Source organism: Plasmodium vivax, genomic scaffold, assembly GCF_000002415.2.
Source record: "Plasmodium vivax scf_7085 genomic scaffold, whole genome shotgun sequence".
NCBI classification, from domain to species: Eukaryota; Apicomplexa; class Aconoidasida; order Haemosporida; family Plasmodiidae; genus Plasmodium; species Plasmodium vivax.
The window spans coordinates 1-944 of record NW_001849991.1 but is presented as its reverse complement, the minus strand read 5'-3'; the positions used below and the strand labels follow the sequence as shown (position 1 = coordinate 944).

Sequence of the window (944 nt, the reverse complement as noted above, 5' to 3'; positions counted from 1 at the left end):
TGGCTTATCGAAATTAATACGACTCACTATAGGGAGACCCAAGCTGGCTAGTTAAGCTTGGTACCGAGCTCGGATCCAGTACCCTTCACCATGAGCGCCTTAAAACTCGGAGCTGATTTATCCTTCGTCATAACAGCCCCGGAAAATGGGATCCCCCTCAAGTGCTACAGCCCAGAGCTAATTGTCTACCCATATCTGTACAGCCAAAAGTCAAAAATAAGCAAAATCCCCGGGGACGAATTACAAAAATGCGTAGACTATTTGTCCAATCGAATTGACTGTTGTGTTCTTGGGCCAGGTCTTGGCTCCATCGATGAGGTGACCAAAGATTGCCTCATCTGTATAATTAAAAAAATGGTAAAAAAAAACGTCTTCCTAATTCTCGACGCAGATATGATTGAATTTGCCTTAACCAATAAAGAGGTACTTTGCTTAATACAAAATTATGAGCACTGCCTTTTTACGCCAAATAAAAATGAGTTTAGGAAAATGATTTTTCTCCTCTCGGAGGATGACCCAAATTTGACGCTTGAGCATCTGACCACGGACAGAGTTGTTCATCACGGTCATAAGTTGATGGGCATCCTTGATGGTCCAAAGATACTGATTAAGGGTCTCCACGACGTGTTTATTTCCAGGGATTTTTTTTTCGTCTCCTCCGTTGAGGACCCCTGTTTGAAGAGGCCGGCGGGGCTGGGCGACGTGCTGGTGAGCGCGACGCGGCTGCCTTGCGGTTGGCACGAGCGGACATGCACGCGAGTGTATGCGATTGCAAATGTAAAGGGTCAAGACAATTCTGCAGATATCCAGCACAGTGGCGGCCGCTCGAGTCTAGAGGGCCCGCGGTTCGAAGGTAAGCCTATCCCTAACCCTCTCCTCGGTCTCGATTCTACGCGTACCGGTCATCATCACCATCACCATTGAGTTTAAACCCGCTGATCAGC

At 47.4% G+C, this 944-nt stretch overlaps 1 protein-coding gene across 1 annotated transcript; it reads left to right on the top strand.

The window, feature by feature from the left end:
• Window positions 1–90: 90 nt before the first annotated feature.
• PVX_230290 (uncharacterized protein) lies at window positions 91–944 on the top strand (the record flags this gene model as incomplete). Its single annotated transcript, XM_001612299.1, has 2 exons — window positions 91–759; window positions 926–944. Coding segments are annotated over 2 exons (688 nt in total), but the record flags the coding sequence as incomplete, so codon positions are not given.